This window comes from Coregonus lavaretus (assembly GCF_964263955.1).
Source record: "Coregonus lavaretus genome assembly, chromosome: 37".
In the NCBI taxonomy this organism is placed as follows: Eukaryota; Metazoa; Chordata; class Actinopteri; order Salmoniformes; family Salmonidae; genus Coregonus; species Coregonus lavaretus.
The window spans coordinates 31121352-31136355 of record NC_140024.1 but is presented as its reverse complement, the minus strand read 5'-3'; the positions used below and the strand labels follow the sequence as shown (position 1 = coordinate 31136355).

Sequence of the window (15004 nt, the reverse complement as noted above, 5' to 3'; positions counted from 1 at the left end):
TATACTAGATCAACGGACACCGACAACTACGTATACTAGATCAACGGACACCGACAACTACCTATACTAGATCAACGGACACCGACAACTACCTATACTAGATCAACGGACACCGACAACTACCTATACTAGATCAACGGACACCGACAACTACCTATACTAGATCAACGGACACCGACAATTATTCAGTAGAAGGTGTGTGTGTGTGTCCACATGCACTCCTACATCTCTTATGTCTGTATCTGTGTGTGTGTGTGTGTGTGTGTGTGTGTGTGTGTGTGTGTGTGTGTGTGTGTGTGTGTGTGTGTGTGTGTGTGTGTGTGTGTGTGTGTGTGTGTGTGTGTGTGTGTGTGTGTGTGTGTGTGTGCGTGCAGTACGACCCAGAGCTGTCATCCAGGCAGTTTGGGGTGGAGGTGTCCCGTCTGACCAATGAGGAGAGGACAGTGCCCCTGATGGTGGAGAAGCTCATCAACTACATCGAGATGCACGGCCTCTACACCGAGGGCATCTACAGGAAGTCTGGCTCCACCAATAAGATCAAAGAGCTCAAGCAGGGACTGGACACAGGTACTGTATACATGCTAACAGAGACCAGGGGGAGGCAATTACGCTAATGGCTATTTGCTAATGAAAATGTCAATGCTATGGCTAAAGGCTAATGCTAACTTCAACATGGGATGCTTGTTTCATTCTGACATTTTGGCCATTTGTACACACAGACGTGAACAGCATGAACCTGGATGACTACAACATCCACGTTATCGCTAGTGTCTTCAAGCAGTGGCTCCGGGACCTGCCCAATCCGCTTATGACCTTTGAACTATACGAGGAGTTCCTCCGCGCCATGTGTAAATACTCCTAACTTCCTGTCATTTCATGTCTGAGAAATGTACACTCCTTACTTCTTTTATTTCTGTATGTAGTTCAACTTCATTGTTGGACATTGAAAATAACTTATCTCACTGATGAATATATCAAAAACTGAATCAAAAACCCCATGAAAAATATAATCAATATGTTTGGTGATGAATGTGTTTGCAGGCTTGCAGGACAGGAAGGAGGTGATTCGAGGGGTCTACTCTATCATCGACCAGCTAAGTAGAACTCACCTGAACACTCTGGAGCGGCTCTTCTTCCACCTAGTCAGGTAACACGCTTTCTACTCTCTCTCCCACTGCTATCTACTATAGCAATTGGACGTCACATCAAATCAAAAGGAAAACGCAAGACAGAAGATTCATACAATAGCAGAACATTTCTGTAATGTCCTAACTCTTAAGCCTATCACCTTGAGTAAGAAGCTGGAACCAAACGTCACACATGTATTATACCTAGAGTGCCTTCACAAAGTATTCATACCCCTTGACTTATTCTACATTTTGTTGTGTTACAGCTTGAATTCAAAATGGATTCAATTAATTTTTTTCTCACCCATCTACACACAATACCTCATAATGAAAACGTGAAAACATGTTTGTAGACATTTTTGCAAATGTATTGAACATGAAATACAGAAATATCTCATTTACGTAAGTATTCACACCCCTGAGTCAATACATGTTAGAATCACCTTTGGCAGAGATTACAGCTGTGAGTGTTTCTGGGTAATATGTCTCTAAGAGCTTTGCACACCTGGATTGTACAATATTTTCACATTATTCTTTTTAAATTCTTCAAGCTCTGTTGGTTGTTGATCTTTGCTAGACAGCCGTTTTCAAGTCTTGCAATAGATTTTCAAGCTGATTTAATTAAAAACTAACTAGGCCACTCAGGAACATTCCATTTCATCTTGGTAAGCAACTCCAGTGTATATTTGTGTTTTAGGTTATTGTCCTGCTGAAAGGTGAATTCATCTCCCAGTGTCTGGTGGAAAGCAGACTGAACCAGGTTTTCCTCTAGGGTTTTGCCTGTGCTTGGCTCTATTCCATGTATATTTTAACATTTTATTTTACTCCCTAGTCCTTGCTGATGATGAGCGTACCCATAATATGATGCAGCCACCACCATGCTTGAAAATATGAAGTGTGGTACTCAGTGATGTGTTGTGTTGGAAATGCCCCAAACATAACGCTTTGTATTCAGGACTTACAGTTAATTTCTTTGCCACATTTTTTGCAGTTTTACTTTAGTGCCTTGTTGCAAACAGGATGCATGTTTTGGAGTATTTTTTTCTGTACAGGCTTCCTTCTTTTCACTTTGTCTTTTAGGTTAGTATTGTGGAGTAACTACAATGTTGTTGATCCATCCTCCGTTTTCTCCCATCACAGCCATTAAACTCTGTAACTGTTTTAAAGTCACCATTGGCCCCCTGAGTGGTTTCCTTCCTCTCTGGCAACGGAGTTAGGAAGGACGCCTGTATCTTTGTAGTGACTGAGTGTATTGATACACCACCCAAAGTGTAACTAATAACTTCACCATGCTCAAAGGGATATTCAATGTCTGCTTTTTTTTAAATTGTACCCATATATCAATAGGTGCCCTTCTTTGCAAGGCATTGGAAAACATCCCTGGTCTTTGTGGTTGAATCTGTTTGAAATTCACTACTCTCAACTTAGGGACCTTACAGATAATTGTATATGTGGGGTACAGCGATGAGGTAGTCATTCAAAAATCATGTTAAACACTATTATTGCACACACAGTCCATACAACTTATACTTTTTCTCCTGAACATATTTAGGCTTACCATAACAAAGGGGTTGAATACTTATTGACTCAAGATTTGTCATATTTTCATTTTTAATACATAAAAAATAAATACATCTAAAAACATAATTCCACTTTGACATTATGGGGTATTGTGTATAGGCCAGTGACACAAAATCTCAATTTAATCAATTTAAAATTCAGGCTATAACACAACAAAATGTGGAAAAAGTAACGAGGTGTGATGAATACTTTCTGAAGGCACTGTATGTGTCCGGTGTATTCTCCAGGATCGCCGGGCAGGAGGACACCAACCGTATGTCGGCAAACGCCCTGGCCATTGTCTTCGCCCCCTGCATCCTCCGCTGCCCCGACACCATCGACCCCCTGCAGAGTGTCCAGGACATCGGCAAGACCACAGCGTGAGACCACAGTCCTACTGCTGCTGCTATAGTATCCTACTGCTGCTACTATAGTATCCTACTGCTGCTACTATAGAATCCTACTGCTGCTACTATAGTATCATACTGCTGCTGCTATAGGATCATACTGCTGCTACTATAGTACTTCTGCTGCTATAGTATCCTACTGCTGCTACTATAGTATCCTACTGCTGCTGCTATAGTATCCTACTGCTGCTACTATAGGATCCTACTGCTGCTACTATAGTACTGCTGCTGCTATAGTATCCTACTGCTGCTACTATAGGATCCTACTGCTGCTACTATAGTACTGCTGCTGCTATAGTATGCTACTGCTGCTGCTATAGTATCCTACTGCTGCTGCTATAGTAAACTACTTGCTGCTATAGTATCCTACTGCTGCTACTATAGTATCCTACTGCTGCTGCTATAGGATGCTACTGCTGCTATAGCATCCTACTGCTGCTGCTATAGTATCCTACTGCTGCTGCTATAGGATCCTACTGCTGCTGCTATAGGATCCTACTGCTGCTGCTATAGTATCCTACTGCTGCTACTATATGATCCTACTGCTGCTGCTATAGTATCCTACTGCTGCTGCTATAGCATCCTACTGCTGCTGCTATAGTATCCTACTGCTGCTACTATAGGATCCTACTTTTGCTACTATAGTACTGCTGCTGCTATAGTATCCTACTGCTGCTGCTATAGTATCCTACTGCTGCTACTAGCAGTATCCTACTGCTGCTGCTATAGGATGCTACTGCTGCTATAGGATCCTACTGCTGCTGCTATAGTATCCTACTGCTGCTGCTATAGGATGCTACTGCTGCTATATTATCCTACTGCTGCTGCTATAGTATCCTACTGCTGCTACTATAGTATCCTACTGCTGCTGCTATAGGATGCTACTGCTGCTATAGGATCCTACTGCTGCTGCTATAGTATCCTACTGCTGCTGCTATAGTATCCTACTGTTGCTGCTATATTATCCTACTGCTGCTGCTATAGTATCCTACTGCTGCTGCTATAGTAAACTACTTGCTGCTATATTATCCTACTGCTGCTACTATAGTATCCTACTGCTGCTGCTATAGGATGCTACTGCTGCTATAGGATCCTACTGCTGCTGCTATAGTATTCTACTGCTGCTGCTATAGTATCCTACTGCTGCTGCTATAGTATCCTACTGTTGCTGCTATATTATCCTACTGCTGCTACTATAGTATCCTACTGCTGCTGCTATAGTATCCTACTGCTGCTGCTATAGTATCCTACTGCTTCTGCTATAGAATCCTACTGTTGCTGCTATATTATCCTACTGCTGCTACTATAGTATCCTACTGCTGCTGCTATAGTATCCTACTGCTGCTGCTATAGTATCCTACTGCTGCTGCTATAGTAAACTACTTGCTGCTATAGTATCCTACTGCTGCTACTATAGTATCCTACTGCTGCTGCTATAGGATGCTACTGCTGCTATAGGATCCTACTGCTGCTGCTATAGTATCCTACTGCTGCTGCTATAGTATCCTACTGTTGCTGCTATATTATCCTACTGCTGCTACTATAGTATCCTACTGCTGCTGCTATAGTATCCTACTGCTGTGCTATAGTATCCTGCTGCTATAGAATCCTACTGTTGCTGCTATAGGATCCTACTGCTGCTGCTATAGTAACCTACTGCTGCTATATTATCCTACTGCTGCTATAGTATCCTACTGCTGCTACTATAGGATCCTACTGCTGCTGCTATAGGATGCTACTGCTGCTATAGGATCCTACTGCTGCTGCTATATTATCCTACTGCTGCTACTATAGTATCCTACTGCTGCTGCTATAGTATCCTACTGCTGCTGCTATAGTATCCTACTGTTGCTGCTATATTATCCTGCTGCTATAGTATCCTACTGCTTCTGCTATAGTATCCTACTGCTGCTATAGGATCCTACTGCTGCTGCTATAGTATCCTACTGCTTCTGCTATAGTATCCTATTGCTGCTACTATAGGATCCTACTGCTGCTGCTATAGTAACCTACTGCTGCTGCTATAGCATCCTACTGCTGCTGCTATAGTATCCTACTGCTGCTACTATAGTATCCTACTGCTGCAGCTATAGGATTCTACTGCTGCAGCTATAGGATCCTACTGCTGATGCTATAGGATTCTACTGCTGCTGCTATAGGATCCTACTGCTGCTGCTATAGTATCCTACTGCTGCTACTATAGTATCCTACTGCCGCAGCTATATTATTCTACTGCTGCTGCTATAATATCCTACTGCTGCTGCTATAGTATCCTACTGCTGCTGCTATAGGATTCTACTGCTGCTGCTATTGTATCCTACTGCTGCTGCTATATGATCCTACTGCTGCTGCTATAGTATCCTACTGCTGCAGCTATAATATCCTACTGCTGCTGCTATAGGATCCTACTGCTGCTGCTATATGAATCTACTGCAGCTGCTATAGTAACCTACTTGTTGCTATAGTATCTACTGCTGCTACTATAGTAACCTGCTACTATAGTATCCTACTGCTGCTGCTATAGTATCCTACTGCTGCTGCTATAGTATCCTACTGCAGCTGCTATAGTAACCTACTTGTTGCTATAGTATCTACTGCTGCTACTATAGTAACCTACTTATTGCTATAGTATCCTACTGCTGCTACTATAGTATCCTACTGCTGCTGCTACAGTATCCTACTGCTGCTGCTATAGTATCCTACTGCTGCTGCTATAGTATCCTACTGCAGCTGCTATAGTAACCTACTGCTGCTACTATAGGATCCTACTGCTGCTGCTATAGGATCCTACTGCTGCTGCTATAGGATCCTACTGCTGCTGCTATATGATTCTACTGCTGCTGCTATATGATTCTACTGCTGCTGCTATAGTAACCTTATTGATGCTATAGTATCCTACTGCTGCTGCTATAGGATCATACTGCTGCTGCTATAGTATCCTACTGCTGCTGCTATAGTATCCTACTGCTGCTGCTATAGGATCCTACTGCTGCTGCTATAGGATCCTACTGCTGCTGCTATAGTATCCTACTGCTGCTACTATATGATCCTACTGCTGCTGCTATAGTATCCTACTGCTGCTGCTATAGTATCCTACTGATGCTGCTATAGGATCCTACTGATGCTGCTATAGGATTCTACTGCTGCTGCTATAGGATCCTACTGCTGCTGCTATAGTAACCTACTTGCTGCTATAGTATCCTACTGCTACTATAGGATCCTACTGCTGCTGCTATAGTAACCTACTTGCTGCTATAGTATCCTACTGCTACTATAGGATCCTACTGCTGCTGCTATAGTAACCTACTGCTACTATAGTATCCTACTGCTACTATAGGATTCTACTGCTGCTGCTATAGTATCCTACTGCAGCTGCTATAGTAACCTACTTGTTGCTATAGTATCTACTGCTGCTACTATAGTAACCTACTTATTGCTATAGTATCCTACTGCTGCTACTATAGTATCCTACTGCTGCTGCTACAGTATCCTACTGCTGCTGCTATAGTATCCTACTGCTGCTGCTATAGTATCCTACTGCAGCTGCTATAGTAACCTACTGCTGCTACTATAGGATCCTACTGCTGCTGCTATAGGATCCTACTGCTGCTGCTATAGGATCCTACTGCTGCTGCTATATGATTCTACTGCTGCTGCTATATGATTCTACTGCTGCTGCTATAGTAACCTTATTGATGCTATAGTATCCTACTGCTGCTGCTATAGGATCATACTGCTGCTGCTATAGTATCCTACTGCTGCTGCTATAGTATCCTACTGCTGCTGCTATAGGATCCTACTGCTGCTGCTATAGGATCCTACTGCTGCTGCTATAGTATCCTACTGCTGCTACTATATGATCCTACTGCTGCTGCTATAGTATCCTACTGCTGCTGCTATAGTATCCTACTGATGCTGCTATAGGATCCTACTGATGCTGCTATAGGATTCTACTGCTGCTGCTATAGGATCCTACTGCTGCTGCTATAGTAACCTACTTGCTGCTATAGTATCCTACTGCTACTATAGGATCCTACTGCTGCTGCTATAGTAACCTACTTGCTGCTATAGTATCCTACTGCTACTATAGGATCCTACTGCTGCTGCTATAGTAACCTACTGCTACTATAGTATCCTACTGCTACTATAGGATTCTACTGCTGCTGCTATAGTATCCTACTGCTGCTATAGTATCCTACTGCTACTATAGGATCCTACTGCTGCTGCTATAGTATCCTACTGCTGCTATAGTATCCTACTGCTACTATAGGATTCTACTGCTGCTGCTATAGTATTACATTGATGTAGTAGACTGTAATATGACCATGGCTCTTCCTGTTCTAGGTGTGTGGAGCTCATCATTGGTGAGCAGATGAATAAGTACCGCGCCCGGCTAAAGGACATCAACAGTCTGGAGTTTGCCGAGAACAAAGCCAAGTGCAAGCTGACCCTCATTCGGAGGTCAATGGTAAAGTCAAAGGTTATAGCTGGTCATCACCACTATCTACAGGCTGTATTTAACAAGACATCAGCTCTCATCAATAGTAGTTTTAACAAACCCCAACTAGCTAACCTATCCTGTTAAAACACCCTTCTTAAATTGACCCTCCCAACTAGCTAACCTATCCTGTTAAAACACCCTTCTTAAGTCAGCCTACCTTGAACCTCCTCCTCCTCTTCTAACCCTGTTTTCTCCCATTTTAATCCTGTCATTTCCCTTCCTTTCTTTTTCCTTCCTAATCCAGAAACCTGTACTAATTGCTGTTAGATTTATGACCATAGCCCGCAGTACTGTCCCGGTATGTATCCACTCACTGTTACTCAGCCCAACCCCACCTAATCATGGTCATCCTCCTGTCAGCCATTTTGTTGTGTATTGATCACTGCCCACCTCGTCCTAATGCCAGGGTCTGCCCGGTGTCCTCCATCCTCACAACATGGCGCCACCTCACTTCGACCTTCTATCTCTTTCTCACTCCCCTCCACTTGTTGTTCATTCGATTTTGACTATGCTGTGACGTATGAAACGCAAACACTACACCCCGACAGGATTTTCCAATGGTAGACTATCTGTATTTGACAGTGTTCCAACTCAAATACGTTATAATGATTTCATAACCTATCGTTCCATATTTTCATGACATATTTTGTCTTTGTCATCATCTAGTTTACTCAATGTTTACTATCTACTAAACCCACGTTGGATTGTTATTTATTTTTAAGTTTACAGAACATATTGTATAAAGTAGACCAGTAGAGGTTGTATAAAGTGTATAATCACACTTAATCAGTTTCATCCTAAAATACACATTTGAGAAATGATGATTGTTAACTCTATTTCCTCCTGACCTTGGGGTCAACATTTGGGAAATGATGTCCTCCACTTATTTTGTTATCTCTCGTGGACAGACTACTTATTATGTAATATCATGTAATATAACCTATTCGTAATAGAATTTCTTAGATTTGCTGCCTCTTGTCCCATGACTACGGTTAACCAAGATTACTTATTATGTAATAACATGTAATATAACCTATTCGTAATAGAATTTCTTAGATTGGCTGCCTCTTGTCCCATGATCCAATCAAAGATCTGCTCAACTACATGTATTGTAGACCGTAGCAGATCTTTGGTATTAAAGCAATTCCAGGAGAAATGTCCTCACAACACAAACAGACCTGCTGGATCATCACAAGTTAGCTTTATGGAGGCTTTGTATGAGGTTAGGGACCAAATACTGTCCAGTGTCTTTGGCCTCATTTTCACTTTTATATTCTCTTTTGCTTCTCAATTGTTTGTACCACGCAGCCAAACGCAGCCAAAAAGGTAACCCATGCAGCATCCAACATGATTTTGTGATTGGGTGTCTGCTGTGGCTGCTGGTTGTTAGACTGCATGTGTGAGTGGGGAGCATGAGTCTTGGGGTTGTTGTGGGTTTAAAAGGCAAACTATGGAACACATTGATGTTTCAAGTATTACAATTGTGTATTACAAAGTAAAAAAATATTGTGCATGTGCTGGTGATTGGTCTATCATGTACCGTCAATGTAACTTGGTGGAAGGGGCCTCCTTGTAGTAGGAGTAACAGTTGCTGGCTATACAACCTGAAATAGAATTTGCTACCAGATGCTGTCATTTTCCCCTGCTTTGCTATTCTTGTCATGAATCAGGACAATCCTACACCAGGACAATTGCTGGCATTAGCCTAAGCTAACATAAGCTAACACTAACTTCCCCCTAACTGACTGTTTTGTGCTTTGTTTCGCAGGGCAAGGGCCACGTTCGGCGGTTCAGCTACCACACGCCCTCGCCCCCGGTTAGCCCGCGCCTGCCGTCCGTGACGGGTGCAGTGATGCAGGAGAGCGGCGGTGAGGAGGTGGGGGCCGGGCTGGAGCCTGAGGTATCAGAGCACCAGCGGTTGGCCATGCAGCAGGAGGAGAGGGTGCTGACGGAGCAGATCGAGAGCCTGCAGAAAGAGAAGTACCTTATTTTGCATTGTACCTACAGTAGAATTTTGGAGGGGGCTCCCTCAGTCAATGTACAACTGATATTGTTGTACAATGAAAAGCGTGTTATAAAATAAATGTATAAACACAGTATTATACCTATACCTACAGGAGATTTGAGAAATCTCAAATAAATGGCAAAGTATACCTAAAATTAGGAAGATGAATGATTAAAACTATCATTGTGTTTTTCTTCTGCATTGACCTCACCCATGTTTGTCCCCACAGGGAGGAGCTAACCTTTGAGATGCTGACTTTGGAGCAGCGAGGATCAGACGATGAGACCCTGGAATCGGAGGCGTCCATCGGCACGGCCGACAGCTCAGAGAATCTCAACGTGGACACTGAAGGAGCCACCTCCGACTTCTCCGGTATGCCATGATATTAAACAGTACCATGGTTTGGAAAATGCTTGTTAAAACTTGTGGTTATATTTTAAGTTTCTCTCTACAATTCTGTGTAGCAAAAGGAGACATGAGTAAAAAATGTGTGTCATTTAGTTGAAACATTGCACCATGGTCTGACCTCTGACCTTTTTAGGTCCCTCAGAGAGAGGCCCCACGCTGGCCGCCATCGCCCAGCCCAAGAGGTCAGAGGGGAAGAGCCACCGCCGCCGCAACCTACGCAGGCAACCAGACTCCCAGGACTCAGTGGACTCCTGTTCCTCCCTCTCCTCCCTCTCCTCCTCCTCCCACTACCACCCGCCCTCTTCCTCCTCTGCGGCCACAGCTCGCCACTTTCGCTACCGCTCCAAGTCGCCCTCCTCTGGCTCTGGCTCCACCCATGGCGCCCAGAGCTTGTACCCGACCCAGCCTCCCCGCCGCGACAGCATGGACTGTGTCCCCCTGGCCGAACAGGAGGGGGCGCTCGAAGAGAGGTCACAGTTCACCAGCCGAGGCACCTTTAACCCAGAGAAGGGCAAACAGAAACTGAAAGGGTCCAAGAACTCACCCCTGAGGCACTCCCATGACAGTGGGGGCCACAGCAGGGATCCGCCTGACTTACCCCAGCAGCTGGTTTTGTACGGCAGCAATGAGTTCATGGTATGAAGGACAGTGGGAACACCTCCTGCGTCACAGCCCACTCTCCCTACCCCCCGGCCAGCACCCAAGCTCACGAAAAAGGGTGAAGAGCATGCGATCTGACCCCCTTCCTCAAACACTCCAGCTCACCCTTTCTCAGTCTACGTCCGCAACAATGCAGAACTGTCCCCCTAAGTGCCATGTACACACAGTACTGTGTGTCCACCTCAAAACAGACAGGAGAGGGAGAGGCTGGGAGTGGGAGAGGAGGAACCAGTAGAAGGGTTGATCTCCTGTGGCCTTAACAGCCAACCACACTCCCCATGGTCCCTCTGCAGGTCTGGGCCTCCCTCAGCCCAGGGGAGAGGGGACGTGTGGAGCAGGAGAAAAGGGAATACTGGGACACTGGGAGAGGACCACTCAGCATCCGGGAGATTTCCCGAGTTGACGTCCCAATGCCAACTAGGAGGTGGAACGAGGCTTGAAGACGAAGAAAAGAAAAGGCTACCGAGCCGTTGACAGAGCTGCCGTGTCCATGAACTTGAGTTCTCAATCATTGGCTGCTTTTAAGTTTACAGTTCAAAACAATCAATGTAAGCAGTGGTTCCTCTATTATTACAAATGTATTTTTCCCTTAAGCCTATTTAATAAATTTTAATTTCATTGAAAGTATAAATCTATATAACTATATTAGAAAGGTATAAATACTGTACAAAGCCGGAACACCAGTAACTGCTGGGTAGTTGAAGTCAAATATTTATCTTTTTCTTGAGTATCTTGGGCAGAGATGTATGGTATTGGGCAAAGGCTGTGTACGTGTGCGTGCTTGAGTGTCAATTTGTGCTGGTGTGTGTATGAGAAGACCACTCCATGTTTTTAAGTTTGCGCTGCTTTGTTCCTCTCCTGAGGGAAATACCGCCATGAAAGGGACCAAGTTAGCTGGTGTTTCTTCCAGCCAAGGGGATCCCAGCTCTGTAAAGAATGTCGGATGTGTATAAAATCACTGCATTCACTGCTTAACAGCCACACAACAATTAGAATGTACAGTACAATATGTATCGGACAAATGCCATTCTCCTTTCTCTGGATACATGTTACCCCCAAATCCTTGTCTTCCTGAGATATCAGTGTTGGACTCAATAGCAACCAAACAAGGACATGAACTTTCTTGTCTTTTGTCATTATTCTTAATGTTTCTTGTTTTTTTATGGGTGTATTAGTTTAAAAAATGTATTGGGATAGTTTTATGTGGAGATGTCATTTTGGACAGTCAGCTGTTATTCAGGCAACAGTCAAAAGCCTCCTTTCAGTTTAAAACTCACTTTTTGTAACACTATCAGAGTTGAAATATAAATTCCTTATCAGTTATCAGAGATTCGAAGATCAAAAAAACAATATTCAAACACCTCACAGTTCTAAGTGTTTGAGGGTGAAAATGTCAGAAGGCCACAACAGTGTAAAAGGTTGTTAGTTATAGTTATACCAAACAGTATTTTCCTAATACTGCACGGAACTGGAATGAGCTTCAATTCAGAGGTTCAGAATCAGAATTGTGTTTATCATACAAGAGGAAAATCTTGGCACAGCTCACACATCGCATACACAAAACATAATAATATTATTATTCAATAGGTTGATCATACTAGTGCAGTGTACATGATCACCGAACAGTAGAAATGTATTATTATTATTATTATTAATAAATATAATATAACATTTAGCTGACGCTTTTATCCAAAACGACTTAAAGGCATGCGTGCATACATTTTACGTATGGTTAGTCCTGTCATTATTAATAATAATACTACTACTTTACAATAGTTAGTGTATTGATCAGTTGGAATGGAATACCTCCACCAGATGTGATATGACTGCTTCAGACTCTTTCAGTTGGAATGGAATACCTCCACCAGATGTGATATGACTGCTTCAGACTCTTTCAGTTGGAATGGAATACCTCCACCAGATGTGATATGACTGCTTCAGACTCTTTCAGTTGATGGATCTTATTAGCTCTTCTCGCTCCAACCATCAAATCAAATTTTATTTGTCACATACAGTACATGTCCTACTTCCTGACAAAGCTCTAACCATAACAGTACATGTCCTACTATACACTTCCTGACAAAGCTCCAACCATAACAGTACATGTCCTACTATACACTTCCTGACAATGCTCCAACCATAACAGTACATGTCCTACTATACACTTCCTGACAATGCTCTAACCATAACAGTACGTCCTACTATACACTTCCTGACAAAGCTCTAACCATAACAGTACGTCCTACTATACACTTCCTGACAAAGCTCTAACCATAACAGTACGTCCTACTATACACTTCCTGACAAAGCTCTAACCATAACAGTACGTCCTACTATACACTTCCTGACAAAGCTCTAACCATAACAGTACATGTCCTACTATACACTTCCTGACAAAGCTCTAACCATAACAATACATGTCCTACTATACACTTCCTGACAAAGCTCTAACCATAACAGTACATGTCCTACTATACACTTCCTGACAAAGCTCTAACCATAACAGTACATGTCCTACTATACACTTCCTGACAAAGCTCTAACCATAACAGTACGTCCTACTATACACTTCCTGACAAAGCTCTAACCATAACAGTACGTCCTACTATACACTTCCTGACAAAGCTCTAACCATAACAGTACATGTCCTACTATACACTTCCTGACAAAGCTCTAACCATAACAGTACATGTCCTACTATACACTTCCTGACAAAGCTCTAACCATAACAGTACGTCCTACTATACACTTCCTGACAAAGCTCTAACCATAACAGTACATGTCCTACTATACACTTCCTGACAAAGCTCTAACCATAACAGTACGTCCTACTATACACTTCCTGACAAAGCTCTAACCATAACAGTACGTCCTACTATACACTTCCTGACAAAGCGCTAACCATAACAGTACATGTCCTACTATACACTTCCTGACAAAGCTCTAACCATAACAGTACGTCCTACTATACACTTCCTGACAAAGCTCTAACCATAACAGTACGTCCTACTATACACTTCCTGACAAAGCTCTAACCATAACAGTACATGTCCTACTATACACTTCCTGACAAAGCTCTAACCATAACAGTACATGTCCTACTATACACTTCCTGACAAAGCTCTAACCATAACAGTACATGTCCTACTATACACTTCCTGACAAAGCTCTAACCATAACAGTACGTCCTACTATACACTTCCTGACAAAGCTCTAACCATAACAGTACGTCCTACTATACACTTCCTGACAAAGCTCTAACCATAACAGTACATGTCCTACTATACACTTCCTGACAAAGCTCTAACCATAACAGTACAGTGGGGAGAACAAGTATTTGATACACTGCCGATTTTGCAGGTTTTCCTACTTACAAAGCATGTAGAGGTCTGTAATTTTTATCATAGGTACACTTCAACTGTGAGAGACGGAATCTAAAACAAAAATCCAGAAAATCACATTGTATGATTTTTAAGTAATTCATTTGCATTTTATTGCATGACATAAGTATTTGATCACCTACCAACCAGTAAGAGTTCCGGCTCTCACAGACCTGTTCGTTTTTCTTTAAGAAGCCCTCCTGTTCCCCACTCATTACCTGTATTAACTGCACCTGTTTGAACTCATTACCTGTATAAAAGACACCTGTCCACACACTCAATCAAACAGACTCCAACCTCTCCACAATGGCCAAGACCAGAGAGCTGTGTAAGGACATCAGGGATAAAATTGTAGACCTGCACAAGGCTGGGATGGGCTACAGGACAATAGGCAAGCAGCTTGGTGAGAAGGCAACAACTGTTGGCGCAATTATTAGAAAATGGAAGAAGTTCAAGATGACGGTCAATCAACCTCGGTCTGGGGCTCCATACAAGATCTCACCTCGTGGGGCATCAATGATCATGAGGAAGGTGAGGGATCAGCCCAGAACTACACGGCAGGACCTGGTCAATGACCTGAAGAGAGCTGGGACCACAGTCTCAAAGAAAACCATTAGTTACACACTACGCCGTCATGGATTAAAATCCTGCAGCGCACGCAAGGTCCCCCTGCTCAAACCAGCGCATGTCCAGGCCCGTCTGAAGTTTGCCAATGACCATCTGGATGATCCAGAGGAGGGATGGGAGAAGTTCATGTGGTCTGATGAGACAAAATAGTGTTTGGAGGAAGAAGAAGGATGAGTACAACCCCAAGAACACCATCCCAACCGTGAAGCATGGAGGTGGAAACATCATTCTTTGGGGATGCTTTTCTGCAAAGGGGACAGGATGACTGCACCGTATTGAGGGGAGGATGGATGGGGCCATGTATCGCGAGATCTTGGCCAACAACCTCC

General features: G+C 43.2%; 1 protein-coding gene across 1 annotated transcript in view; it reads left to right on the top strand.

Moving 5' to 3' along the window:
• LOC311111304 (unconventional myosin-IXAa-like) overlaps positions 1-11784 on the top strand; it is a gene marked incomplete at its 5' end in the record, with an annotated part of 137330 nt that extends 125546 nt beyond the window's left edge. The window contains 10 exons of the mRNA XM_084154026.1: positions 375-567; positions 720-848; positions 1042-1147; positions 2936-3067; positions 7439-7562; positions 7840-7893; positions 8904-8921; positions 9364-9575; positions 9830-9972; positions 10142-11784. Of these exons, the coding sequence (XP_084010152.1) occupies positions 375-567; positions 720-848; positions 1042-1147; positions 2936-3067; positions 7439-7562; positions 7840-7893; positions 8904-8921; positions 9364-9575; positions 9830-9972; positions 10142-10650 (1620 nt within the window). The 3' untranslated portion in view covers positions 10651-11784. The remainder of the gene's footprint in view (positions 1-374; positions 568-719; positions 849-1041; positions 1148-2935; positions 3068-7438; positions 7563-7839; positions 7894-8903; positions 8922-9363; positions 9576-9829; positions 9973-10141) is intronic.
• Positions 11785-15004: the final 3220 nt, after the last annotated feature.